This window comes from Ctenopharyngodon idella, chromosome 16 (assembly GCF_019924925.1).
Source record: "Ctenopharyngodon idella isolate HZGC_01 chromosome 16, HZGC01, whole genome shotgun sequence".
Taxonomy (NCBI): Eukaryota; Metazoa; Chordata; class Actinopteri; order Cypriniformes; family Xenocyprididae; genus Ctenopharyngodon; species Ctenopharyngodon idella.
Genome location: NC_067235.1, coordinates 16,864,151 through 16,889,366, shown reverse-complemented (window position 1 = coordinate 16,889,366; position 25,216 = coordinate 16,864,151). Strand labels below are relative to the sequence as shown.

Below are 25,216 nucleotides of genomic sequence, written 5' to 3'. Positions count from 1 at the left end.
ATTTGCTTGTTAGCTACACAATGGAGCCTAACTTATTGTAACAATTATTTGACGTAGCCTACTTTTACACTTAGAATTATTCCTTGGCATCCTCGCGTACTAAACTGAATTTTTAAAAATTGTTTGTGTGAGGTAGGCTATTACGTCGTGTGCAGAGTGATGTTAACATTTTAGCTAGTTGGTGAGAGAAAATGGCACTATTAAAGAGTCTAAAGAGGAAAGTTGACAGCGAAAATAGGGCATACAAAGAAGAATGGAAAGACAACTATGCATTCACCCTACCTAGTTTTGTGAATGCAAAGCCGGTGTGTCTTATCTGCAACGAAGTTGTCGCTGTTTTCAAAGAATGTAACACCGTGTCTACACCGGGCGCGAGCGGTGCGATGCGACGCGTCAAAAGATAATAGAACCCATTAAATCAGTACTATTGTCCACGCTGGACACAACACATTCCCGACAGTAAACGGATTCTCCGTTCTGTTTCTGACGTAGCCTAGTCCAAGTGCTTTGCAACGGTCGGTTTGTCGCGTTCAGTGTAGACAGCTTTTAGCTGTTGAGGTGCGACGCAACGCGATGCAAAAAAGGCGAGTCTGGTGTAGACGCGGTGATAATATTAGAGGCGAAGACGAGACGAAGATTCAGAACCCGCCGCTATCAAAATAATCTGGCTGCGGGCGCGGGCCAGATATTATTGCTGGCGGGCCAAGAGGCGACACTTTGATACTTTTTATGTAACAGACCCCCCCCCCAAGTCATACAGGTTTGGAATGACATGAAAGTAAATGATGACAGAATTTTCTTTAAGGGTAAATATTAGTGCCCTAACCCAAGATATACAGGTACATACAGAACACAAAGGAGTGTTTTTAATAGTACTGCCCCCTTGACAAGCTAAATGTAAGTTTTTTTTGCTGATGTGTAGAGATTTTTTTTTTTTTTTTTTTTGTGGCAGCATAAGGTGTATGTGCAATTGCTGTGTGTTTGCTATGTGGGCAGCGCATATAAACCGGACATTATAGGGGAGAAATATGAGAGCGCCGAGCTATCTTAACACAGGAAACCACAGACAATGAGAGTCTTGGTGACTGAGCTGAGGACCAGAGCAGGTGTGAGGGGCTCAGTGCAGGAGGAAACAGGCTACAGACTGGCTATATCTGTTTGCGTGCATGGGTTTATGGGTTTGACCTTTTGATGCAAACATACAGTAAATGGTGCAGATGCAGCTCTTGGCCATTCAGCAGGCCTCTTTCTCTCACTATAATGCAGGGAGTAAATGAGGTCAGTCTTTTTTTGAAGTAGAAGATTCCTATCAATATTACAGGAGCACGGAGCGAAATCAGATCAACTAAATGCTTCAATGTATCTTCATCTGCAAGCTACTAGAAAACTACAGTGAAAGGTTTTGTTGAGGGTGAAGAAGAGATGAGAGATAAGAGTGAGTTTCGGTGTCTTTTGTCTTGAGAGGAGATGTTTTGCTCAACACTTCCTTGGTCTATCAGCTCTAGCCAGCAAAAACTAGACTGTTTGGAAATTCATGCTGGTCTATGATCTTTTCAGCAGAATAGAGCAAAGGAACATGTCTCCTCCACTAAGATGCAGCAAGTCACCCATGGATAATATGATGTGATGACACAGACACACACACACTCACATACAGACAGACAGTCTGTCACATGGAGTGGCCATTACCTAACACAAAAATAACTGTGCAGCTGTGAGCACAGGATGTGATAGATGCATAGTGAAGTGAATCCGACAAAGACATTTTCTACAATTTCTGTCAAAATAGGAGGAAACCAAAAGAAAAAGAGCTTTTCTCAGAAACAAGCTGTTTACTACACACTACTGTGTGTTTTTGTATCGTGTATGTCAGTCTGGCTGTAAACAGGTGTTAAGGGTTTAATGTGAGCTTCTGAAACTGTGAGTCACGCTTTTAACAGAAGTGAAAACTTAGGTTTATGACTAAATGCTAACCACAGTCTATTCTGTCACAGACCTGTTTTCAACCTCATCATGCATAAATTAATCTGTCACACTACAATTAGCCATTAGTTCCTTCTTCCTTTTGTTTTATGCTTGACTTAGCAACCACAGCTCGGTCTCACTTGATGAAAGTTGGTGTTTAGCATTGACACAACCCTCTGACCGTATAGTTTGTCTTGTGAGGAACTGAAAGTTACTATATGCCACTCCCACTGGATGATGTCTTTAAGAGTCTGACTTTTATGGCTGTAGTAGTGACCAGCGAGCTTCTTTTCACACTGAATAACTGAATTTTTCCTCAGCAAAACTAAAGTGCATTTTGCATGTGTTGATTGTTATCCATGGAACACAAAATCTCATTCATTCACAACATTTTAAACGTTCTGTTTCTATTTCAATTCTTTTTAAGCATTTCAGAAGATTCAGATGAGGGACATTAGCAAAATTTCAACCCTGTTAACAAATTTATAATTTAGGGTCGTTTTCCAAACATTCTATTTTTGGTTGTTATTATTTTAAGGTTAGCATAATGTTCCGTCAACATTATTTTAACCTATTTTTATCAACATCCTATGAATGTTTATTTGTAAATTTGCAACAAAGTAAATATGATCAGTTTCCTTAATGTAAATATAGCGTAACAACTCCACATTCCAGGTACATTGATTTGTAATATGTGCAATACAGTACGTGGAACGGCACCTTAAAGGGTTAGTTCACCCAAAAATGAAATTTCTGTCATTAAGTACTCACCCTCATGTGATTCCACACCTGTAAGACCTTAATTCATCTTTGTAACACAAATTAAGATATTTTTGATGAAATCTGAGGGTATCTGAAACACACATAGGCAGTAACGTCATTGTACCTTTTGAGGTCCAGAAAGGTAATAAAGACATTGTTAAAATAGTCCATGTGACTACAGTGGCTCAACATTAATGTTATGAAGTGACGAGAATACTTTTTGTGCGCAAAAACAAAACAAAAATAACGACTTTATTCAACAATTTGAACCGTTGTCATACATAGTTGACGTTGTGAACTCAGTGCAGGCTTCCTTGTTTACGTCCGAACACCAACTCAGTATTGGCCGAAGCGGAACACGTGAGCACCTCGACGCATGTGTGTGATGCTGACGCAGGAGCCAGCCAATAATGAGTCGGCGTTCAGACGTAAACAACGCTTCGTAACATTAAGGTTGAACCAATGTAGTCACGTTGACTATTTTAACAATGTTTTTACTACTTTTCTGAACCTCAATGCAATAACATTGCTGCCTATGCATGGTTCAGATACCGTCAGATTTCATCAAAAATATCTTAATTTGTGTTCCGAAGATGAACGAAGGTCTTACAGGTGTGGAACGACATGAGGGTGAGTAATTAATGACAGAAGTTTCATTTTTGGGTGAACTAACCCTTTAAAGGAAATCACTTTGTAGAAACTGAGAAAATATGTCAAACAAAAAAAAATTGAAGACACTTTTGTAATGTCCACTTTAAATGTATCCTTCATCAGCCTTTGTTTATTTTTTATTTTAGATATTTCAGCCTGTTTTTACATCTAATGTTTTGTTTTCTTCACAGAGGAGGAAAGGAGAGTCCGAGCCAATGATAGAGAATACAATGAGAAGTTCCAGTATGCTGTAAGTCACACATTCAACCTGTACAGCTTAAATATGACTCAAGTGTACATTTATCTTCTGCCTATTCATCTCCCTTCATCTCTTTCCTTGTTCGCAGAACAACTGCATCATGACCTCAAAGTACAACATTGTCACCTTCCTACCAGTCAACCTGTTCGAGCAGTTCCAGGAAGTTGCCAATACTTACTTCCTGTTTCTTCTCATACTGCAGGTATATGCTCCAAGTAAATGTTTATTATGAATGCTGATTATGTGCAGATAAAACAGTAAGGTCATTTTCAAAGGTCTGTTCATGGCTGTGACCATGACATTATATTAATCTACTACGCCTAAAGGCTGTAGTTAACAGCACATGGACACCCATTAACACTCATGTTCTCGCTAATTACTATTGTTAAGTGTGTTACAAATGCCTAAAAATAATTGTGTGTATGTTTTTGTCTCAGTTGATTCCCCAGATTTCCTCATTGTCTTGGTTCACCACCATTGTGCCTTTAGTGCTGGTACTGAGCATCACTGCAGTCAAAGATGCCACCGATGACTATGTGAGTCTCACACTCACACACACACACACACACACACACACACACACACACACACACACACACACATACACGCATACAGTAATTTACTGTACCTGCGAAACTCCCCATCCACACAGATATATTGTAACACTGATAAGATCACACCACAACTACCACACAAAAAACAGCCAGACACACACAGTTCACACACATCTCTGTTTCTCTCACAGTTTCGTCACAAGAGTGACAACCAGGTGAATAACCGTCAGTCTCAGGTCCTCATCGGTGGCATGTGAGTCTTATATTAATATACACACTTCCTTTTACATTGTGTTTACAAGAACATCTGCTAAGAAACTATAAATGTGTCTGAGCTGTTGCACAAAAGGTAGTGAACATAAAAGTATGTATTATGTATTTTAGTATACATAATACAAGTAAATTGTAATTTATAATTGTAATTTGTAAATTCACACAGCATATATGTGTGTATATGTGTGTGCATAATATATATATATATATATATATATATATATATATATATATATATATATATAAATATATATATAATATATATGTGTGTGTATATATATATATATATATATATGTGTGTGTGTGTGTGTGTATGTGTGTGTGTGTGTGTGTATATATATATAATAACATCACAACAATTATATAGCATTTTTCCAACAATCACAAAGCACTTTTTTCACTTTCTCAGTCTTCAGAAGGAGAAATGGTTGAATGTCAGAGTGGGTGACATCATCAAACTGGAGAACAATCAGTTTGTGGCAGTGAGTTTTCCTCTATAGTACTTCATGACATTAATTAATTAAACATGGTTTATTAAAATAAAAAGACACTTTACTAGCTCAGCAGTCCCAGACATTGCTTTCAGTAATTCATGGTCATGTGCACACTTACAGTGTCTGATGGGATTTGCTCTTGAATACTGCACTGTGATATTGATCCAGTAGCCAAGGTCTGATTCGCTGATAATGCCGCTGGTTATGTAACTCTGTCTCCTGAGGATACACAGCAGCTTAGATGTCTTGTTAATATGCTAATTGCACTTATGATCTCACTGTATGCCAGTGTTATTTTAGTATTATTTATATACTATTGTAGTTTTTATTAATATTTTGAATTGGCTTTTATTTTTAGACTTTTACAAAGTTTTAATTTTAGTTACATTTTTAGTAATTTTGTTATTTGCATTTGTTATTTTTATTAGTTTTTCCCCTTAAAATATTAGTATTTAGGTTAATTTATTTTTATTTAATTTTTACGGTTAGGTTCTAATATTTTATTTAATTTCAGCTTAATTTCAATGAACAAAAATGTTTTAATAGTTTTAATAAAATGTTTTAATACTGTATATTTGTTGCAGGCTGACCTGCTCCTGTTGTCCAGCAGTGAACCACATGGCCTCTGTTACATTGAAACCGCAGAACTGGATGGGTAAGACTGTGTTTATTTCTTGAGTTTGTCCTGTTGATGTCATGATTTCATGTTTACATTGCGACTCAATTCAAAAAAATGTCTTTGTTTTTCTGTCACAGCGAGACAAACATGAAGGTGCGTCAGTCTTTGTCTGTTACCTCAGAGCTAGGAGATCCTAATAACCTGGCCCAGTTTGATGGTATGTCATTTGGTATTAAATGCACTCCAGTTAGATGTGAAAGTTAGTGAGAGTGGAAATAGAAAAGAGAAAGAGAGAGATGAGCAATCTTGTGAACTGATAAATGAGTGAATATGTTTGTGTACAGTATGTTTCAGATTTGCAGAAGTGCATGGAATAAGAATAGAAAGGCAATAAAAGGAACTGCATAATTTCAGAAGGGCATTCCAGTATGAGTTGCACTCACTGATAGCTCTGTATATTTGCATGTACTGTCTGTGTTGTGTAAGCACAGATTTACTAAAAGAATTATGCAAATCAGGTAACAGCACGAACTCATCCAAAAGAAATCTGTGCTGTGTGGTTGAAGCTTGATTGTGACATTCAGCAGACTGCAGTGATTGGGCAAACTTTACTAGCACCACTGCACCATCATTTGATGAATTGCATGATTAATAAAATAAAATAATAAAATGAAACTTGTATTATTAAATAAAATAAATTATAAATGCACTAAAACTTCCTCAACTGTTTTGCCCAACTGTGAGTTAGTGTACTAGAAAAAGAGAGAGAGAAAAAATATACTGAGTCAAAGTGTGAGGAAAGTAGTGTATGTGGTGGACAGTTTCTCAGCAACATTTCTTTAACACCCAGCACAGCGTTCTGCCACGCACACACACTCAAGCCATCAAACCTGTGTCAGCACAGACCACCCACGCTTCCTGTTTTTTAAAGAACAACAAAAAATTCCAAAGCTCACAATTGTACCAAGGCCCAGGATGCTGAACAGTTGGTCATGACACATATTACATAAAGTGGTACTGCTTCAATATTTTCATTATGTGTGACCTCATATTTTTACTTCTCTCTCTCGCGCTGTGTGTATCTGCAGGAGAAGTGGTGTGTGAGCCTCCAAACAACAAGCTTGACCGTTTCTGTGGGACTCTGTATTGGAAAGACTGTAAATACCCCCTCAGCAACCAGAACATGCTGCTCCGAGGCTGCGTACTGCGCAACACAGAGAGCTGCTATGGCCTCGTTATATTCGCAGGTTGGTGTGTGTGTGTGTGTGTGTGTGTGTGTGATTAGTTTTCATTTTAACCTGTCATAATGGTACATCTCAGGTCCTGACACCAAGCTGATGCAGAACAGCGGACGGACTAAGTTCAAGCGGACCAGTATAGACAGATTGATGAATACACTGGTGCTCTGGGTGAGAAACTGTTGACAAACACACACTCTCCTACAAACCTCTGCTGAATGTGTAATGATTTGAGTACCAAAATTTGTAGACAGCACATACTCTGCAAATTAATGTTTTGAATGTAAATAAACAGGCACACAACTCAATAATTAGATAATTTTCCCCTCCTCAGATTTTTGGGTTTCTGGTGTGTATGGGAGTGATCTTGGCCATAGGAAATGCAGTTTGGGAAAAAGAAGTGGGTGCTCTTTTCCAAAGTTTCCTACCCTGGGACCCTCCAGTGGACAATTTCCTGTTCTCTGCCTTCCTGTCCTTCTGGTCCTATGTCATCATCCTCAACACAGTCGTGCCCATCTCTCTCTATGTCAGGTGAGAGAGAGCAAGATGAGGAGAGATGAAGGATGTAATGAAGGGAGAAAGTTATGAATAATCTGGAAATGAAAATACGGAAATGGCCTGAAACACACAAAAGAAAATGTTTTAAACAAATGGTCAGTGAAAGGTGGTGCTTAAACCTTAAATTTATTTAAGCTGTTTTATTCTGTTTTTATTTTATATGAGGTTTGTCAACTATGTTTGTGACATTTGTGTGATTTTGCAATTTTCTAGTGATAAACAGAGCTAAGCATTTCGTTTTTTCTTCATTCAAATTAGTTATTAATTTTTTTTATTACATTTATTTGTTTTATCAGGGTTATTATCGATAACTAAAGATACTAAAAACAATTTTGTTAACTGAAATAAAGCTTAAATAAAATATACTGTAAATATTAGATGAAAAAATTAAACTACATGAATTTTACAAATGTTCCCATGGAAGCTAACTAAAATAAGTTTAAATTGAAGCATTAAAATTGCTAACTGAAAAAAAAAAAAACTAAAACTGAAATAAAAAAACCCCTAAACAGTAATATTTAAAATAAATAAATAAACAACATGACAAAATGACTAAAAATTAAACTAAAATTAAAAAATATAAAATAAAAACTGATTCAAAATATTAATAAAAACTGTAATAGTATATAAATAATACTAAAACAACACTTAAGTTGTATGATTTTAGTCATTGGAGACTGTCTAGAAGGTCAAGACCTCTGTGACAGGCCAAAATCAGAATTTTAAGGGGGTTCTTTTTTTTTTACTCTGTTAATTTTATGTAAGATAATACTTTATCTTTTGCTCTTGCTTATTAAAAAGTTTAGAGTCACCAAAGTGTATCATATTCATGAAAAAGGCCTATTAAATCTATTTCTCTAGATTTTTTTTTTTGTATTAGCTACAGTTAAATTTATTCTTAATACATCCTTTATGTATTGTTCTGTTTATTTTATTTTGATTTTTTTGTTGTTTTCATGTTTCCTCAGACTTTCCCTAACAGGTAAGAGAGAGAGCCCATAGACTCCCCCTTTTTTCTCTCTTTGACATAGCAGCCTCCCATATAACATAGTCCATATAACACCACTAAAGTCCTGATCCGAACCCTTGTGAACCAGCTCTCTGAATGAGCGCTAACTCTGCTGTGCGGTCCAGTGAATGTAACCCACCTCTGACTGGTGCAGACTCATATAGGAAGAACTGTAGCGTGGCACTGAGCAGCACCATGGCACAGCACACACATACTCATAGTCTATTTGTGCATTTTTTTTAATGAGATTTGTGAAAATCTATAAATTAATATGATTTAATCTTGCTTTTAATGGTCTGACAGACTGTTGTGCTATTGTCTGTGTCAGCTGCACGCTAAATAGCCTATGTCTGTAGAACAGGAAATCTTTGTAAATTTTTGTGTGTCTGTTATATTTTGTTGTGAGTTTGCCATGTATCAGAGGTCTGTCATTTTGAGTGTTTCTATAGGAAATCACGTCACATTTGCATTGTGATAACCCTTTGTCTGTGTCTCTTTCCATCTGTCTGAATCTCTTAGTGTGGAGGTGATTCGTCTGGGTCACAGTTACTTCATTAATTGGGACCGGCGGATGTTCTGCAGCCGTAGTAACACAGCAGCGGAGGCCCGGACCACCACACTAAATGAAGAGCTGGGACAGGTGGAGTACATCTTCAGTGACAAGACAGGAACCCTCACCCAGAACATCATGACCTTCAACAAGTGCTCCATCAATGGTCATGCATATGGTGAGGAACACACAATACTTGCCCTTATATCAGAGGTATAATGTGCAAATAGCTAGTCATTATCACAGTATCAGTCTTGTATCATCTTGAAGGGGTTTATATTGTGATAATGGCTGTTACCTTGCTTTTACACAGCTAAATGGACATGAAATTAACAAATGAACAGATAAAACGATCAGTGAGAGGTTAAATGGTTGGTTCACCCAAAAATGAAAATTCTGTCATTAACTACTCACCTCATGTCGTTCTACACCCGTAAGACCTTCGTTCATCTTTTTTGGAACACAAATTAAGATATTTTTTATTAAATCTGAGAGCTTTCTGACCTCCAATAAACTGCAACGTTATTACCACTTTCAAGGCCCTTTCTGGTAGTAAAGACATTGTTAAAATAGTCCACGTGACTAAAGTGCTTCAACCTGAATGTTATGAAGCAAGACAATACTTTTTGTGCATGAAAAAAAAAAACTGACTTTATTCAACAATTTCTTCTCTTCCCTGTCATTCTCCTACTCTGTTCACATAGTAAATACTGTTTACTCAGTATTGTAGCACAGAGGTTGCACGGAATGCATTTATTTACCAACCATGATCGCAAATAGCGCGGTCAAGATTCTTGTTTGTATTTATTAAAGTTTGTCACAAAGAAGGTTCGCTTGCTGATTTAGTAGCAGCAAATCGCACACGCAGCCTCGTGAAGGAACACAAACTGGCTATATGACACTGTCATTGGAGCAGAATTTCACAATGAACATCTCTTAAAGGATTAGTTCACTTTCATATAAAATTTTCCTGATAATTTACTCACCCCCATGTCATCCAAGATGTCTTTCTTTCTTCAGTCGAAAAGAAATTAAGGTTTTTGATGAAAACATTCCAGGATTATTCTCCTTATAATGGACTTCAATGGCCTCCAAACGGTTGAAGGTCAAAATTATAGTTTCAGTGCAACTTCAAAGGGCTTTAAACGATACCAGACGAGGAATAAGGGTCTTATCTAGCGAAACGATCGGTCATTTTCGAAAAAAAATGTAAATGTATATGCTTTATATAAACAAATGATCGCCTTCCAAGTGCTTCCACCAAAACCGTACTATCGTATTCTTCAAAAAGCTTAAGTGAATGTCCTACGCCTTCCCTATTCTACTTACGGAATGAGCACAGCACAGTTACATTTTTTCCGTAAGTAGAATAGGGAAGGCGTAGGACATACAGCGTAAGCTTTTTGAAGAATACGAAAGCAAGTTTTGGCGTACCAAATTCTTATTCTTTCTATTTCTATTCTTATTCCAAATCGCCTTGGAAGGCGATCATTTGTTTATATAAAGCATATACATTTACGTATTTTTCGATCGTTTCGCTAGATAAGACCCTTATTCTTCATCTGGTATTGTTTAAAGCCCTTTGAAGCTGCACTGAAACTATAATTTTGACCTTCAACCGTTTGGAGGCCATTAAAGTCCATTATAAGAAGAAATATCCTGGAATATTTTCATCAAAAACCTTAATTTTTTTTCGACTGAAGAAAGAAAGACATGAACATCTTGGATGACAAGGGGGTGATTAAATTATCAGGAAAATTTTATATGAAAGTGAACTAATCCTTTAACTCCAACATAGATGTCGGAGTTGTCAGAGCATCAACGCTTTTTTGCAGTGCAGAGAGAGCACATATGCATGGTTGCCAAGTTGAGAAGATTAAGAAAAAAAAACCTGTTTAGAGGATTTATTCTTTTGACATCTGGCAACCCCAAACAGGAAAGATAGTGGAGGTTTGTTACCAATGCAAGATAATGGAAATGTCAAAATAAAAAAAATGTTTTGGGGACAAATAATCAGCGGGGCAAATATCATGATGATTATTTTCTATTAATCGAGAGAAGCAGAAATCGTTATCACGATTAAAATACAAATAATCGTGCAGCCCTAAGTGATAAACATTTAAATGATTATTAAAAAGTAAATCAACAACAACAGTAATAATAACAATAATTTGTTATTTAAAATTAACATATAAGTAATTAAAAATAAAACCAAATAATAATAATTAATCAAATAAAAAGCTATGCTAAAAAGGTTGCAGATTGCAACAATTTGCAAAAATTGTATCTATTTTAAAATCTGATTTTTGTGGTATTGTAATAATTAAAGTTGTATTAAAAAAATAGAAAAAAATGAACAATTAATCAAATATAAATAATCATAATAATGGAAAAAAAGGTTGCAGGTTTAAAACATACAGTATAGTTGTCATGCTGGGATTGAAGCAGCATGAATTAAAAGATTAAGTTTATTAAATCAAAACAAAGAAACAAACTGTCAGAATGCATAGAATTTGGCAAAATACAATCAGAATCAACCTCAGATATGAGCAAGATCAGACAAAGAACTGAAGAAACACAGGGCTTAACATACACAAGCAAACTAATCAATGAAAATGAGGTACAGACGCATAGAATGAAACAGAAACTTAACCACCATAGAAACTACCTCAAAACATAGAAACCTAACCAAAACACGTGCAAAACCAATACAAACACAGGCAAGATTACACGTGACAAACAAACTAGAACTCAGATATCCCTTACAAGAGTCACAAACACAGATATGTTGTATTGTATTAGATTTGAGTTACAAGTCTCATTTCAGTCTGTCTCTTGTTTCAAGGAGACGTGATTGATATTCTGGGTACTCAGCAAAAGGTCAGTGCAATCCAGATTCACTTAGTGGAATTAAAGAAGATGCTGTCATTGTTAAAATATTGCTGCACAGAAAGAGCTAACATAGTCTGTTTTTCTCAGAGGGTCCAGCCCCTGGACTTCAGTGCTTGGAACCCCTTAGCAGACCGGGGCTTCTGTTTCTATGATCAGTCTCTGATAGAGGCAGTGATGGTGGGAGAACCAGCAGTGCATGAATTCTTCCGGGTCTTGTCTCTCTGCCACACTGTCATGAGTGAGGAGAAGAGCGAGGGTAAGGATCTGGAACAGTCTTTAAGAGTCAATTATCTGCCTTACTCAGTTATTTCATCCAATGCAAATGTTTAAATAAGGTTAAATAAGGAAGCTGTTGACTTTAATATTGTTAGGATGGAGCAATTCTGGATTGTAATATGATTATTATATCTCATTATCTGTCCTTGCTTATTCTCTCTGTCTTTCACTTCCTAAAGGAGAGCTGGTGTATAAGGCTCAATCTCCAGATGAGGGGGCGTTAGTAACCGCTGCACGTAACTTCGGCTTTGTGTTCCGCTCTCGCACACCCGGCACAGTCACCACACAAGAGCTTGGCAAAGCGGTCACATACACGCTCCTCGCCATCCTGGACTTCAATAACATCCGCAAAAGAATGTCTGTTATAGGTAACACAAGCACACACTCTCATTCCTGCATCTTACATAACAAAAATAATTTGAATATGGTTGTAAAATGCACAGTATGAGGTATATCACAAAAATGGAAGAGCTGCCACGTAAAATCATTTTAAAAGGGAAGTTTTAACTAACTTTTGAGCCAAAACTAACACTTTATTGTACAGTTAACTGTGGCAAACTCCATAGTGTACAGTTTTTAAACATTGTTTAGGCTGTAATGCCAGATGGTTTAGTACTGTGCAAGAATGAAAGAGCCAGTAAAATTCCCTTGGGACTAAGAAATCTAGATACAGCATAAATACTGCCCTGCCAAGCATCATAAATAAGTGGAGCATTAGCACTAAATTCAATACACAAAGTGGTGCTTACATTGCAGCAGGCATTTTATTTTTGTTTATATATTGTCATTTATGTCCATTTGGTCTGTGTTTACATGGAGAAGTGAGAGATTTATTGAATGCGCTGCAGAATTTTCTCTAATCAGTTTTGTTAATCATTTTTTCCACATAACAATGTCCAAAATATCTTAGAAGATATTAGATAAAAGAAGATATTTTGATTTATGACTTATAAAATGAATGATATGCTTTGTTAGATTTTGCTAAAACAAGAAAAAATTATTTGCCATATGGGTAAAAAAAAATACAAGATGACTATGAGATAATGGGAGCTATAATAAGAGCAGAGCTTCTGCCATCACTGCAGAGGCACAAGCACAATATGTAATTTAATGTGTGTGTGTCTGTGTGTCTGTGTGTGTGTGTGTCTGTGTCTGTGTGTGTGTGTGTGTGTGTGTGTGTGTGTGTGTGTGTGTGTGTGTGTGTCTTAGTGAGGAATCCAGAGGGCCGTATTCGTCTGTACTGTAAGGGGGCAGACACTGTGCTTTTCGAGAGACTTCATCCTTGCAGCCATGAAGTAATGAATATCACTTCAGATCATCTCAACGTGAGTGTTTTCATTTTCGTGTTTTGTTGTTAGATTACCTTGACCGTTTGTATCCAATATCAAGTCCTAAAATTACTCTCAAGGAGAAGCCAACTGTCTGCTGCTGTTAAACAACAGAGCCCTCTTGTGGATGTTTTAATATTGAAAGTTTATTAGTTGCACTGTTACTAACATTATATGAGCTTTTGTTGTGATTTAGTTATTTGTCTAGCAAACAAACAACATTTGGAATATCAAAATATAAATAAAAATAGTATGTGTAAATAAAATGAGGTTGCAAGTAACAGCCTAAATTAGGCTGAATTTTCAACCCTATCACTGAGTAGGGGTTAGCAAGTTTGGGACCATATATTTGTTTGTTTGTTTTGTTTGTGTTTCTCATAATATTTATTATAGGGAAAAAATTCAGGTAACAGGGTTGAAAATTTTCTATTTTTGCAATAGAAAGAAAATAAAGTTGTAAAATCATGCACACAAATCCTATTTATATATTATTTTAATTATATAATTTATAATATTTTTACTACAGTAAATCAAATATCAACAGATTACACTAATATTCTTTTCGAACTTTCTATTCATCAAAGAATAATGAAAAACCATGTATCACGATTTCCATAAAAATATTAAGCAGCACAACTTTTTTCAACCCTGTTAATAATAAGAAATGTTTCTTGAGAAGCAAATCAGCAATTTAGATTTCTGAAGGATCATGTGACACTGAAGACTGGAGTAATGACAGGAATAAATTACATTTTAAAATATAATAAAATAGAAATCAATTATTTAATATTTTAATAATATTCACAATATTAATGTTTTAACTGTATTTTTAATCAAATAAATGCAGCCTTGGTGAGCATAAGAGACTTCTAACAAAAACAAAATCGAACTTTTAAAAAAAAGTTTTTAATTGTTGATAATAGTTTATCTAATATATCTAATGGTTCTCACAACAAAACATACATTTAACATAATTATAAAGTGACATTTATCTTGCGCTGATTTGTGTATGTGTGTTGTGTTTATGTAGGAGTATGCAAGTGACGGGTTACGGACGCTTGCAGTGGCCTATCGGGATCTGTCTGAGGAGCAGTGGGAGGAGTGGTCAGAGCATTTCCGTGGCGCTGATAAAGCCACAGACTGCAGGGATGACCGGCTGGCTGCTGCCTATGAGGTGATCGAACAGGACATGATGGTATGTTTGTGTGTCCAATTCATTTGTTTTTTTTTTTCCCCATACTATTTTTTGTTAATAATATCAATTATTTAATACTTGTTATAGTTGTTGGGGGCCACGGCTATAGAAGATAAACTGCAAGAGGGTGTTCCTGAAACCATTGCCATTCTCTCACTGGCAAACATCAAGGTCTGGGTGCTCACTGGAGACAAACAGGGTAAGAACTGCATTGGATTCTAATTTCTTGCAGATTGGCCACAATAAATGTTATTTACTTGACATAATTACAACTTTAATGAGTCTTTTCCTCCCTTTTGTGATAGAGACTGCAGTGAATATTGGTTATTCCTGTAAGATGCTGAGGGATGACATGACGGAGATCTTCATTGTAAATGGACACACTGTCCAAAGCGTACGCGAAGAACTGAGGTAGAATGCTTACGTTTGCCTGATTCGTCCATCCATTGATCCATGAAATATGAGAGATGAAAAATTTTTGTCATCCTGTTTTGTTCTGTGTTTTTTTTTTTTTTTTAGGAAAGCAAGAGAGAGAATGCTGGAGTCATCACGCACCAGAGATGGAGGGAAGGAAGTTGAAGCTCAGGGATTGGGTGGGGCGTGTGCCTTTGGAAATGGATGTGGAGGTGGTGGTGCTGCTAACTGGTTGCCTGATGAGAGTAAATGCCCCCCTCCTCAGGCTCCGCCCCCCTCATTATTAGAGTCAGTCAGTGGAGAGTTCGCCCTCATCATCAGTGGACACAGCTTGGTAGGTGGGAGCAGCATTCAGGAATGTAATTTGAAGGAATGAGCCATGAGTGTTTTAGGGTACGTTTACACAACAAAGATGTACTAAAAACGGAAAAGTTTTTCCTTTGCATTTTTTATTTGCAGACGACACCATTGTCAAAACGATCCTCATTTACACAGATCCGCGAAGCGAAAACAACTAAAAATGCTGTATTATAACAATACACGCCTATATACTGAACACTGCACTGTATAGACACTGTGCTTTTTGAGAGACTTTATTCTTGCAGCCATGAAGTAATGACTATCACTTCAGATCATCTCAACGTGTTTGCATTTTCGTATTTGTTTAATTCGTATTTTCTTGTTGACTTACCTTGTCTGTTTGTATCCAATATCAAGTCCTAAAATCTGCTGCTGTCTTTTTAAGTTAAACATCAGAGCCCTCTTGTGGATGTTTTAATATTGAAAGTCTATTAGCTGCACTGTTACTAACATTATATGAGCTTTTGTTTTGTCTAGTGAACGAACAACATTTGGAATATCAAAATATAAATAAAAAGTATGTATAAATAAAATGCGGTTGCAAGTAACAGGGTTGAAAATTCAGCCTAATTTAGATAAAAACTATCACTAAGAAGTTTGGGACCATATGTTTGTTTGTATTTCTCATAATATTTATTATTGAAATAATATCTTATTATTATTTTATTTTTTTCAGTAACAGTGTTGATAAGTTTCTATTTTTGCAATAGAAAAAAAATAATGCGGTAAAATCAGGCACATGAATCCTGTATAATATTATTTTAATTATATAATTTATAACGTTTTTACTACAATAAATTAAATATCGGTTCAACAGATTACACTAATATTCTTTTGAACCTATTATTCATCAAAGAATAATGAAAAACCATGTATCACGGTTTCCATAAAAATAATAACCAGCACATATAAGCAGCACATATTAAACAGCATGTAACACGCATGCGCATGACGTCACCATTTTCACAAATTTGCATTTTTGTAGTTTGCATGGAGACTTGCACTTTGAAACTCGTTTTCAAAAGTTTGTGTTTTCAGGCCCCCAAACGCCATTGTCCTGTAAATGAATGGCCAAAACACATAAAGAGTTTTCAAGTTCTGTGTAGTGTAAACAGACCCTTGAACAGTGTCACTTTTATTTGTTTTCATTTTCATATTTATGGTTAATTATTTCAGTAAAATTTATATATTTCAGTTTTAGTCATTTTAGTGCTTCATCTTATTTCAGTTAGTTGCCAAGGCAACATTTCTAATTTTTGTTTTAACATTTCTAGTTTTTCATCTAAAGTTTTTCATCTAGATATTCTAATAATATCTAATATAAATATTTTATATATATTTTATTTAATTTCAGCTTTATTTCAATGAGCAAAAACAAATTTTAATAGTTTTAGTTACTAAAGCAAAACTGGTTTAATTCAGATCCCATTTTTAAAAATCAAATACAAACCCGATTCCAAAAAAGTTGGGACACTGTACAAATTGTGAATAAAAAAGGAATGCAATGATGTGGAAGTTTCAAATTTCAATATTTTATTCAGAATACAACATAGATGACATATCAAATGTTTAAACTGAGAAAATGTATCATTTTAAGGGAAAAATAAGTTGATTTTAAATTTCATGGCATCAACACATCTCAAAAAAGTTGGGACAAGGCCATGTTTACCACTGTGTGGCATCCCCTCTTCTTTTTATAACAGTCTGCAAACGTCTGGGGACTGAGGAGACAAGTTGCTCAAGTTTAGGAATAGGAATGTTGTCCCATTCTTGTCTAATACAGGCTTCTAGTTGCTCAACTGTCTTAGGTCTTCTTTGTCGCATCTTCCTCTTTATGATGCGCCAAATGTTTTCTATGGGTGAAAGATCTGGACTGCAGGCTGGCCATTTCAGTACCCGGATCCTTCTTCTACGCAGCCATGATGTTGTGATTGATGCAGTATGTGGTCTGGCATTGTCATGTTGGAAAATGCAAGGTTTTCCCTGGAAGAGACGACGTCTGGATGGGAGCATATGTTGTTCTAGAACTTGGATATACCTTTCAGCATTGATGGTGCCTTTCCAGATGTGTAAACTGCCCATGCCACACACACTCATGCAACCCCATACCATCAGAGATGCAGGCTTCTGAACTGAGCGCTGATAACAACTTGGGTTGTCCTTGTCCTCTTTAGTCCGGATGACATGGCGTCCCAGTTTTCCAAAAAGAACTTGTTAATTGGGAATTGGTGATCCTCTGCCCATCTTGACTTCTGAGAGACACTGCCACTCTGAGAGGCTCTTTTTATATCCAATCATGTTGCCAATTGACCTAATAAGTTGCAAATTGGTCCTCCAGCTGTTCCTTATATGTACATTTAACTTATTGCTACCTGTCCCAACTTTTTTGGAATGTGTAGCTCTCATGAAATCCAAAATGAGCCAATATTTGGCATGACATTTCAAAATGTCTCACTTTCAACATTTGATATGTTATCTATATTCTATTGTGAATTAAATATAAGTTTATGAGATTTGTAAATTATTGCATTCCTTTTTTAGTCACAATTTGTACAGTGTCCCAACTTTTCTGGAATCGGGTTTGTAAATGGTATTAATATCAAGTCAGATAGAAGATATATTTTAGCTGGTTTAAGCTGGTCTGACCAAGCTGGTGTTTTACTTGTTTAGCTGGGCAGGCAGCCTGACCATCTGAGTGCCCAAAACCCCTCTAAATCCAGCTCACAGACCAGCAATCCAGCTTAGGCTGTTTTAAGTCATTTTTAATTTTCCTGTCTTTCTGGGTCAGGCTCATGCATTGGAAGCGGATATGGAGCGCGAGTTTTTGGAGACGGCGTGTGCTTGTCGAGCAGTGATCTGCTGCAGAGTGACTCCTCTTCAGAAAGCTCTGGTGGTGGAGCTGGTTAAACGACATAAGAAGGCTGTCACACTCGCCATCGGAGATGGAGCCAATGATGTCAGCATGATAAAGAGTAAGAGAAAAAGAGATGCAAACAGACATGTTCAGCACTTGTAGTCTTCGCCAGGACATTTACACTTTCTTTTTGACAGCTGATTTGTTTTTGATGTGCAAATTTTAGGGTTCTCTGAGTCAAATTACTAGGATTGGTTAAGGCTATGAATAATAAATGTTCTGTATACATTACAAATCATTGCCGATATTGTTACTGTAACTGTCACCATCAGAATCTCTATAATATAATGTAACGTAATTATTATTGTGTAATTATTATAAATACACTACCATTCAAAAGTTTGGGGTTGGTAAGATTCTTTAATGGTTTTGAAAGAAGTACCTTTTTTTTTAAACCAAAACCACAGTAAAAACAGTAATATTATGACAAAAGTATATTTTAAAATAAATATATATTTTTTTATTTTAATACCATTTAAAATTTAATTTATTCCTGTAATGGCAAAGCTGAATTTTCAGCATCATTACTCCAGTCTTCAGTGTCACATGATCCTTCAGAAATCATTCTAATATGCTGATTTGCTGCTCAAGAAATGTCATATTATTATCAATATTGAAAACAGTTGTACTACATATTTTTGTGAAAACAAAATTAGATTTTAAGATTTTTTGTTGAATAGAAAGAACAATATTTATTTGAAACAGAAATTGTTTGTAGCAATGTCAAAATATTGACTGTCATTTTTGATCAATTTATTGCCTCCTTGCTGAATAGAAGTAGTATTTAAAAAAAAAAAAAAATCTTACTGACCTCAAACTTTTGAACTGTAGTGTATATATTATTGTAATATAATTATTATTTGTAAAATTTTGAGCTTATTCAGTTTATTTTGAAGATAATTAGCAAGGTTTAAAGAATTAATTTCCTTTTTAATTGCATTCATTTAGACTCATATATGATGCACAGGTAATGATTACAGATAAAGTACAGTGTATGTTTTAATCCACACAATCTCGTCTTGTGGTAATTCTTGTAACCATGAGAGTATGGAATCTAATTTAACTTTTTTAATAAGTACAAACTGTGTTTGAGTTCCTTTTTTTAGACTATGCAAAGGTGCCCCAGAGAAACCAAATTAGTGATGTTCGTTCCTTCGTTCAGTTTGTTGTTGTTATATGTGGTTGTGTCACTTCCCTCGACTGAGCAAAAACATCTCCGAACTCTGTCCTTGGGCTCTCACAATGTCACAACTATATTTCAAAAGGCTGCTGTGAACATGGATAACGAGATGTGGAGGATGTGGTTTATGTCTAAATCTCTTTACACCATCCTGTTCTGTCCCAACTCAATATATTTACACACACACAAGTTTTTGCAATGTTACATCTTCTGTTTGTTTGATGCTTTGGGTGTGTTATGTTCAGGGGATTCTGCTGGTGTGTAGCAGTAAAGTGTCAATAAAAAAAAAAAAAATTGTTCTTCACACTAGTACCATTGTCAGTCAGTCTTTTGATGACTGTTTCCTGCAGTTTTAATATTATTTAGACTGATTCACATCACTTTGGATTGTCCCAAATCTATGGTTTTAGTAAAAGGGAGATTCAGGTATTAGTTCATCTGCCTTAACCCAACATGTGGAGCGTTACTTTAACCTGACCATCCGAGAGCTGACACCCAAGAGCAGGGGTTTTCAAACTGGTCTCCAGGGACCCTCAGGAGACCTCAAGTGGGTGGAGACATGAGGGGGAAAAAAGATATAATGTGTGTGTAGGGGTGTCAAAATTACCATGATAACTTGAGACATTCAGTATGTTTTACGCAATAAATGTGTAAATTTGCATAATCAATTTACTCATTTAATGGATCAGATAATAGCCTATTACTGATTCGAAATGCTAGAATCTTTCATAATGTGACTGAATTGTGATTGTTAATTACAATTACATGCATATACAAAAATACAAAATTTAATCTATATTCAAATATATGTATATATGAATGTATACATATAATTATATATAATTATATATATTCAATAAATATAATTATATATATTCAAATATAAATACAATTGTTTCGGGTATAGTTCAATGACAAAATAAAAGGCAATTATTTAATTATTTGTTGTTGTTTTTTTGTTTTTTTGTTTTTTTTAATATGACGTTTAATATTTTTCTCGCACAGTATAAATGGATATTATACATAGCTTAAAATAGAAGATTAGTGCCCAGTTTCACAGACAAGGCTTAAGCCTTGTCCTAGACTGAAATGCAAATTTGAGCTGTTTTAACTGAAAGCAACTCGCTGACATATCTTAAAATATGTCAATGCCATTGTTCTGTCTTAAAATGCTCACCAGTCATGTTTTTTTTTTTTTTTTTTTTTTTTTTTTTTAATAGGGCATGTTTATAAAAGCTACTTAAATGCCCTAATTGAACTAAGGCTTAGTCCTTGCTTAATCTGTCTATGAAACCAGGCCTAAATGTTTAGAATAATAATATTTAGCATGTTTAAAGTACAATTAAGTAACCGTTTAAAAATGTTAATTACATTGAATTAACACAGTAATTATACTGTTTAATATTAAATAGCATTAGAAAACATTGTAGAGTATATTAACTGAAACTAACTTGATATTATTATAGCTGATTACTTAAGTCCAGTTTTAAAATAAGGCAATTGGTATCCAAATATTGTAAATTAAATAAGTAAGTAAATTGAACTTAAAACTTACAGTATACACTATATTGATAAAGTATTGGGATACCCCTCCAAATCATTGAATTCAGGTGTTGCCAAGCGACAGAGAAGAAACCTTAAGGATTTAGAGAGGATCTGTAAAGAGCAGTGGACCAAAATCCCTCCTGAGATGTGTGCAAACCTGGTGACCAACTACAAGAAACTTCTTACCTCTGTACTTGCCAACAAGGGTTTCTCCACCAAGTACTAAGTCATGTTTTGCTTGGGGATCAAATACTTATTTCACTCACTGAAATGCAAATCAATTTATAACCTTTATATAATGTGTTTTTTTCTGGATTTTTTGTTTGATATTCTGTCTCTATCCATTAAAATAAACCTACCATAAAAATTATAGACCCCTCATTTCTTTATAAGTGGGCAAACTAACAAAATCAGCAGGGGATGAAATAATTATTTTCCCTACTGTATATTGAACCCCTGAATTACCAGCTAAATCCAATTGAAAACCCCTTAAGTAAGATCAAATATTAAATTGAACTGCATTATCTAAACTTGTGTTTTTCTCCTTCTGTAGCGGCTCACATCGGCGTGGGCATCAGTGGTCAGGAGGGGATCCAGGCTGTGCTGTCATCAGATTACTCATTTTCCCAGTTCCGTTTCCTGCAGAGACTTTTGCTGGTACACGGACGCTGGTCCTATCTGCGCATGTGCCGTTTTCTCTGTTACTTCTTCTACAAGAACTTTGCCTTCACTATGGTGCACTTCTGGTTCGGGTTCTTCTGTGGGTTCTCGGCACAGGTGGGAGATTCATTCTGAGGCTCAAAAAAAAAAAAAAGGTTATTTATGAGGTGATGTCATAACCTTTGTTTACTGTGATTTCTTTTATTTAGACTGTCTACGACCAATACTTCATCACTCTCTACAATATCGTATACACATCCCTGCCTGTGTTAGCCATGGGCATCTTCGATCAGGTAAGAAAAAGAAAACATACATCAAATACTCATTTTTGTTTACATTTTATAAGAAACTGACTTCTACCTCAAACATTGTCTATTTCAGGATGTTCCTGAACAGAGGAGTCTAGAGTATCCAAAGCTGTATGAGCCAGGCCAGCTTAACTTGCTGTTTAACAAGCGAGAGTTCTTTATCTGTATCGCACAAGGAATCTACACTTCCGTGGTTCTGTTCTTCATTCCGTACGGTGTTCTCTCTTACGCCACACAGAGCAATGGAGTCCCATTGGCAGACTACCAAACTTTTGCAGTAACAACAGCAACGGCCCTTGTCATCGTTGTCAGCGTCCAAGTGAGTCCATGTCGAAAGCTGTTCAAGATTAGCACTTAAATAGGGCTTTTGAATGTATATATGGTTTAGTGCTTCTCATTTTGTTATTTATGTGACAAGAAATGTCACAACTATTTTTAATGGCTCAAGCTTTTTGTTACTACTTTATAGATTGCTCTGGACACGGGTTATTGGACAGCTATAAATCACTTCTTTATATGGGGCTCTTTGGGTACCTACTTCACTATCCTCTTCGCTATGCACTCCAGTATCCTGTTCAGCATCTTCCCAAAGCAGTTTCATTTCCTTGGTGAGTCAGCACTCTTTGGGCCAACAGAAATCTTGAACAGAAACCCACATTTGATAACATCTATACAGTATGTGTCACAAGGACAACTTATCAGCCAATATCATCTGGAAATGCAGCATTACTCTATATTCAGGTTTTTAAATTTCAAAATAACTGTTTATGGATACACTACCATTCAAAAAGTTTGTGGTCATTAAGATTTTGTTGTTGTTGTTGAAAAAAAGTATACTTTTGTTCTGAAAGGACACATTAGTCATAATTAAAATAATTTATAGTATTTGTTACAAAAAAAATCTATTTAAAGTAAATGCTGTTCTTTTGAACTTTGTTTATCAAAGAATCCTGAACATTTATCATGGTTTCCACAAAAATATTTAGCAGCACAACTGATTTCAACTTTGTTAATAGTAAGAAATGTTTCTTGAGCAGCAAATCAGCATATTAGAATGATTTCTGAAGGATCATGTGACTGAAGACTGGAGTAATGGCTGCTGTAAATTCAGCTTTGACATCACAAGAATAAATTACATTTTGAAATTTACTAAAATAGAAGCATTGTATTAAAATAAGCAATATTTTTACTGTATTTATGATCAAATAAAAGCAGCCTTGGTGAGCATAAGAGACTTCTTTCAAAAACATTTAAAAATCTTACCAACCCCAAATTTTTGAACAGTAGTATACATATAAATTTCCTTCATTGGTCAAGTAGGCTGCACAGTAAAACCATGTTAAAGGAATAGTTCACCTAAAAAATTAACATGTAAACATACATTTCATACAAAAAAAAATAAATACAATGAAAAGTCTTTAAAACACGCATGGACTTTTAATTGTATGATTTTGAAATTATATGTTGTTTGTATTTTATCTTGATCCAAATGTGTGTGTACATTTGGTGTAAATATGTGTTGCTTAATTTGTTTTTATGTGCATATGATGTGTTAATTAACCACAGGAAGTGCCCACAACACACTCGGACAGCCAGTGGTATGGTTAACTATTGCTCTGGCTACCGTCATCTGCATTGCTCCAGTCCTTGCTTTCCGCTTTCTCAAACTGGATCTTAAACCTCAGCTCTCAGATACCGTAAGTATGCATGTGACCCTAGTTTGTCTGGCCTAAATCTTAGGCCATCTTTGAATTAGTTATTATTCCTCATTTTATGTTTATATTTAACCAAACATTATTAGTCTATCACAGTAAAGGTCTGTCTTACACAATACTTAAAAGGATTATATTTAATAAATGTTCTCAATTTTCTATTAAACGAAGTAATGTTGTTACTTGCATTGGTGTTAGTGTGAGTTAAAGAGTGTTTTTTTAATGTTAATATTTAATATTACTATAAACATTTTAATAATTAATGTGGACATAATCTTGTTAATTAATGTTATAATATTTCTTTATATATATTTGTATCTATTTGCTTAAACACAAATATAAAGGTTAAATATAAAGGATAAAACAGCATTTAAAAAAAAATGCTCCCCAGTATTAATCGTTGAAATTATATTTCTGGTTGTTTGAAAATTATGTTAGGTTGATTATTGCATATTCTGATTTATAACTACCAGAAACTACAAAAAGTGTCAAACCTACTGATGTGAAACAAATATGATCTATATTTGTTTCACATCACTAGGTTTGACACATTTTGTAGTTTCTGGTAGTTTCCCCTCACACTCATCCTCATCCTTTATTACATTCTCACTGTCTTTCTGCAGGTGCGCTACACTCAACTTGTGCTGCAGAAAAAGCGGAAGCCTGGTGGGCGTGTGGGTCGTGGAGTGGGTGGTTCTGGAGTAGCTAGTGGCAGTGCTCTTGGTCGCTTGGGGAGAGGTGGATCTCGGCGCTCCGGTTATGCATTTGCGCATCAGGAGGGCTTTGGCGAGCTGATCACTTCAGGAAAAAATATGCGTCTGAGTTCGCTGGCTCTCGCTAATTTCGCTTCCCGCCACAGCAGCAGTTGGATCGATACCCTTCGTAGGAAAAAACATGCTAACAGCCCAGGTGTGCAGAACACCCCGCCCACCGGAGATGACAGCGCCGCCTCCTCTCAAGCCCCGCCCCTTTCCACATCTTCTTCAGTAAATAGTCGTCAGGACACAGTGGCAGGCGAGGCAGGGCAGCAATGCAATGAACCCGTCCTCACTCACAGCCCTGATGATATCGCTCTCAGCGTGCTCAGGTGTGCGGACAGAGAGACTGGAGGATATAGTACTGGAACCGTGCAGGTAAATAAACATTTGAAAACAAGTTCAAGCACAAATTGTATACAGATACACCACACACAGGCCAACATACACAAATATTTGACACTATCCCCTGCGAAGGCCTCCTTTTCTTTCCTTTCCTTTCCCTATGTATAAATAAAACATTATCAAAATTATTCCAGTTCACAAAGATCCGCGGACACGACTAATTTTTCTGTATTATGCGGACCAGACAAGTAATTTGGCAATATCACTTTGTAAAAAAGACCAAGCGTCTGCACGCATACACATTCAAACATGCAAACCTATAGACTAAACTCGTAAATGAATGGCAAGAATGCATTAAAGGTCTTCGGTTTTCAGTAGCAAAGGTGTCATTTAAGTGGCC

General features: G+C 35.7%; 1 protein-coding gene across 3 annotated transcripts in view; it reads left to right on the top strand.

Moving 5' to 3' along the window:
• atp8b2 (ATPase phospholipid transporting 8B2) overlaps positions 1 to 25,216 on the top strand; it is a 41,321-nt gene that overhangs the window by 11,855 nt on the left and 4,250 nt on the right. For 2 of the 3 annotated variants that reach the window (XM_051865126.1, XM_051865123.1), the window contains 26 exons: positions 3,570 to 3,628; positions 3,726 to 3,839; positions 4,075 to 4,173; positions 4,383 to 4,444; positions 4,874 to 4,946; positions 5,543 to 5,613; positions 5,715 to 5,794; positions 6,666 to 6,824; positions 6,898 to 6,986; positions 7,150 to 7,346; positions 8,902 to 9,110; positions 11,778 to 11,812; positions 11,912 to 12,080; positions 12,280 to 12,468; positions 13,310 to 13,425; positions 14,459 to 14,623; positions 14,711 to 14,822; positions 14,929 to 15,034; positions 15,143 to 15,371; positions 18,186 to 18,369; positions 21,590 to 21,813; positions 21,906 to 21,989; positions 22,078 to 22,323; positions 22,474 to 22,612; positions 23,571 to 23,701; positions 24,340 to 24,849. In XM_051865126.1, coding sequence (XP_051721086.1) covers positions 3,570 to 3,628; positions 3,726 to 3,839; positions 4,075 to 4,173; positions 4,383 to 4,444; positions 4,874 to 4,946; positions 5,543 to 5,613; positions 5,715 to 5,794; positions 6,666 to 6,824; positions 6,898 to 6,986; positions 7,150 to 7,346; positions 8,902 to 9,110; positions 11,778 to 11,812; positions 11,912 to 12,080; positions 12,280 to 12,468; positions 13,310 to 13,425; positions 14,459 to 14,623; positions 14,711 to 14,822; positions 14,929 to 15,034; positions 15,143 to 15,371; positions 18,186 to 18,369; positions 21,590 to 21,813; positions 21,906 to 21,989; positions 22,078 to 22,323; positions 22,474 to 22,612; positions 23,571 to 23,701; positions 24,340 to 24,849 — 3,851 coding nt within the window. Of the gene's footprint in view, positions 1 to 3,305; positions 3,358 to 3,569; positions 3,629 to 3,725; positions 3,840 to 4,074; positions 4,174 to 4,382; positions 4,445 to 4,873; positions 4,947 to 5,542; positions 5,614 to 5,714; positions 5,795 to 6,665; positions 6,825 to 6,897; positions 6,987 to 7,149; positions 7,347 to 8,901; positions 9,111 to 11,777; positions 11,813 to 11,911; positions 12,081 to 12,279; positions 12,469 to 13,309; positions 13,426 to 14,458; positions 14,624 to 14,710; positions 14,823 to 14,928; positions 15,035 to 15,142; positions 15,372 to 18,185; positions 18,370 to 21,589; positions 21,814 to 21,905; positions 21,990 to 22,077; positions 22,324 to 22,473; positions 22,613 to 23,570; positions 23,702 to 24,339; positions 24,850 to 25,216 lie in introns of those variants that run through there. The other variant, XM_051865125.1, reaches the window with a different exon arrangement.